Below are 3,707 nucleotides of genomic sequence, written 5' to 3' on the forward strand. Positions count from 1 at the left end.
GATAATAGTTATGACAGCTACCAGATGGATAATACTTTATCAGCAGCAGTACATTTCCTTTGAAAATATTATTATTTTTTAAATGTTTATGGCTGTTTGACTGCGTGTATGTCTGTGTACCACATATATATCTGGTGCCCATGGAAGGCAGAAGAGGGTACTCCATCAACTGGAACTGCAGTTACAGATAGTTGTGAGCTGCCATGTGGGTTCTGGGAATCAAACCTGGGTCCTCTGGAAGGGCAATCTTAATGGCTGAACCATCTCTCCATCCCCAGCAATGCACATTCACACTCAGTCCATCCACAAAAACCTGTGATGTTGGTATTATTATCTTTTTAAAAATTTTCCTCTTTCCAGATCAGAAAACAAAGGCTGATTGTGGCCACTTGCCTGGATGTACCCAGCTACTAACTGCTGGCTGCTACTGTTGCTTTGATTATTTACTGTTATTTGATTATTTACTATTATTTACTGTTGCTTTTGATTATTTTTTTATTTTAGTTAATTGACAGAGCTGCTCTTAAGTTCCCTCTGGAATACATAAGAATTTTAATGAACAGCTTAGTCAGAGAGGAGAACCAAAAGGATTTTTTTTTTCTCCAGATCACTGTTCTTTTTGCTACCCCCCATGGCCTATGTTCTTCTTAATTTTATAATGAGGAGTAGAATAAGGAGTTCCAAGTCTTCCTCTGTTGCTGACAAAGGCAGAAAAGAGTGCTTTTCTCCAGAGCTAGAACCTGGTGACCTGGAGTCCTTTCCTTCCTCAGGAGCCAGATGGGGCCTGGTAGTGCTGAGTGGAGGGGGAACCTCTGGCCGAATGGCGTTCCTCATGTCTGTGAGTACCTTAATTCCCTGTTTCTTTCTCCTCCTCCTGGGGATAACACCCAGAACCAAAAGGCTCATCTAAGATAAGTTCTTTCAACAGATACAGTCTTTCCCCACTTCCTCTCCAAAACCTAGAGCCCGGGATGGAGTCCGATTTCTCAGGCCCCACTAGAGCCACAGCACTCTCTGGTTAACATCCGCACATCTCGTGCGTCACTAAGTAATCCTCTCCAAGTTGCATCTTTAAGTGGCAGACTCCAAATAAGTTAGGGTTGAGCATCGGCCTAAGAAGACCCTTATCAATCCTCCAGGAACTGAGAATCCGTGTTATATCCTCTCTATCACTCTGTCCTTATACTCTCTCCCCTGACAGGGGTCTTTCAACCAGCTGATGAAAAGTCTAGGACAAAAGCCTCTTTACACCTATCTCATTGCAGGGGGTGACAGGTAAGTTACCCCAACCTGTACTCATGGCCTGAATGTCTTTTTAGAGCCTCAATTTAAATGAGTTTAATCAAGGATTATATTGAACCCGCCTCAGTCTCCACCATCCCGTGTGGCCTTGTATCTGGCCCTGTCACATATGTTTATGCCTACCTGGCACTTGCAGTTAGTTAGGTTTTTAAACTCTGGGGCATGTCTATCATGATGCCTGATAATCAGTAGGCACCCATTCAATGATGGCTTTCCTCCATCCCTTTCTCTCAGTGTGACCTTCACTAACCATCTATCGGTATCTGCTTCTTAGCTAGTGCACTGACCTCAACTGAGTTTGCACCCTTAGGTCTGTTGTGGCCTCTCGGGAACGGACAGAAGATAGCGCCCTACACAGGATCGAGGAGCTGAAGAAGGTCAGTGTTTCCTGTTATGATACACCTGGAGACGCCCTTATGTTCCTTTTCATAGGGTTAGAAAAATCCCACCCTTCAGCTAAGGCCTGGCCCCTGCTCAGTCCCTGATTTTCTTACACACTAGACTTGGACCCTGGAGACCCTAACACCCACCCCCCTTCATTCCTAGGTGGCTGCTGAGAAGAAGAGAGTTGTTGTCATAGGCATTTCCGTAGGGCTCTCTATAAGTGAGAGGACAGGAGGAGTGGGTCAGTTTGTTTGTTTGTTTGTTTGTTTGTTTGTTTTGAGACAGGGTTTCTCTGTGTAGTCCTGGCTGTCCTGGAACTCACTCTGTAGACCAGGCTACCCTCGAACTCAGAAATCTACCTGCCTCTGCCTCCCAAGTGCTGGGATTAAAGGTGTGCGCCACCACTGCCCGGCAGTGGGCCGGTTTTACTAGGATGAAGTTGGTGGAACTAGGCTGCCATGGACAGTGGATGCTAGGTGATGAGGTGGATGCTGACTGTGTAATTGAATGTCCACAACCAAGATGGACAGACCAGTCCAGGGGGTCAGTAAGCTACTCTGGCAGTCAGTGTAGCCAGCTGCCTGAATTTGTAGATAGTTTTACTGGCATGCAACCTTTGTGTTTACTCAGAATTCGTGGCCTCTTTTGTACTGGGCTTAAGTAGTTGGACAGAGATCATAGGGCCTACAAAGCCTGAAGTATTTACTCTCTGGCTCTTCATAAACGAGTCTGGCCCTTGGCTTCATTCCCACCAGCAATATCTGCATCAACTCTGCCTGCTTGAGAGTACAGGATCTCAGGTACCAGTGGGTCAATCTGCATTTTAACAAGAGTCTCACCATATTTGTATAGCTAGCATGGACTATACATGAGGAAGTTATAGCTCAAAGAAAAAGTAGTTTTCTTGGGGAACTTGTTAAAAGTATGCTCTGCTTTCCAAATTTGCATTCAATAAGGCCTTTGTTTTGTTTTGTTTGTTTGTTTTTTGAGATAAGGTTTCTCTGAGTAACCCTGGCTGCCCTGGAACTCCCTCTGTAGACCAGACTGGCCTTGAACTCACAGAAATCCACCTGCCTCTGCCTCCCAAGTGCTGGGATTAACAGCATGTGCCACTACCCAGTGGTGGAGTCACTAAGTCTTGGCTGAGGAATCTATTTCTAGGAAGCATGCTGAGTCAGGTTCCATGTGGATCTCAGGAAACACTCAGAGGAGCTTCCTTTATCATACCTTCCTTTCTTGCTACTCTCAGGCGCCCTTTGTGGCAGGCCAGATGGACTACTGCATGGATAACCCAGATATCTTCTTGCCGGTCCTGGTTGGCTTCAATCCAGTGAGCATGGCCAGGTGAGGCTTCTGTAAGACCGACCAGGGATGCCCGAGAAAGGGACATGTCAAAGTCTATAGTATTATCACCAAGGAGAAGACAGATAGGTGTATAGTCTGGCTGCCAAGTCTCAGAATGTAAAAGTAATGGAGTAGTCTCTCAGCGTATGGAGTCTTTGCTTCTTCATTTTAAATGTTCTCCCCTTGTTTCAGAAATGATGGAAGGCAGCTTACAGAAGCTACATAAGCTGGGAAGGATCTCTGAGTTTAAGGCCAGCCTGGTCTACAGAGCAAGTTCTAGGACAGCAAGGGATTCATAAAGAAGCCCTGTCTTGAATAAACAAACAAATAACCCATCTCCTCCAAAAATACACAAACAAACCCCCAAAGCTACATAAAACACAAGCTTGCACAGATTCAAACAGGGATTGGAGAGGTAGAGAGATAAGAACTACAAGGAAAACAACTAAACCAACCAACCAAACAAACAACCAACCAACCAAACAAACCAGGGTCAGGAAAGTCTGTTTTATCTGGGGTGAGCCCCGGGCATCTTTTCAGAGTGGTAGTGGGTCCCAGGTGACCACCCTCTCCTCTTCTCAGCTTCCTATTTCACACTCTTTCCTTCATCATTCCAGACCCTCTTTGGCTCCTCACATCTGCCCCTCTTCCCACCCTGAAGCTCTGTGCTACAGATC

The 3,707-nt window shown here is 45.6% G+C and overlaps 1 protein-coding gene across 3 annotated transcripts; it reads left to right on the top strand.

Moving 5' to 3' along the window:
- The first annotated feature begins 648 nt into the window (after positions 1 to 648).
- Positions 649 to 3,678, top strand: LOC114608685 (glucokinase regulatory protein-like). Of its 3 annotated transcripts, none has more exons than XM_028752690.1 (4): positions 650 to 838; positions 1,202 to 1,275; positions 1,613 to 1,679; positions 2,936 to 3,678. In XM_028752690.1, exons 1-4 carry the CDS (start codon positions 659 to 661, stop codon positions 3,032 to 3,034), a joined length of 420 nt encoding a protein of 139 aa, XP_028608523.1. In that variant the 5' UTR covers positions 650 to 658; the 3' UTR covers positions 3,035 to 3,678. The 3 variants fall into 3 exon arrangements, 2 of the variants coding, with proteins under 2 accessions (XP_028608522.1, XP_028608523.1); XR_003709406.1 differs by lacking the exon at positions 2,936 to 3,678 and adding an exon at positions 1,849 to 1,890 and having other exon boundaries at positions 676 to 838; XM_028752689.1 differs by lacking the exon at positions 2,936 to 3,678 and having other exon boundaries at positions 649 to 838; positions 1,613 to 1,830.
- Positions 3,679 to 3,707: the final 29 nt, after the last annotated feature.

This window comes from Grammomys surdaster, unplaced genomic scaffold, assembly GCF_004785775.1.
Source record: "Grammomys surdaster isolate TR1022 unplaced genomic scaffold, NIH_TR_1.0 125933, whole genome shotgun sequence".
NCBI lineage: Eukaryota > Metazoa > Chordata > Mammalia > Rodentia > Muridae > Grammomys > Grammomys surdaster.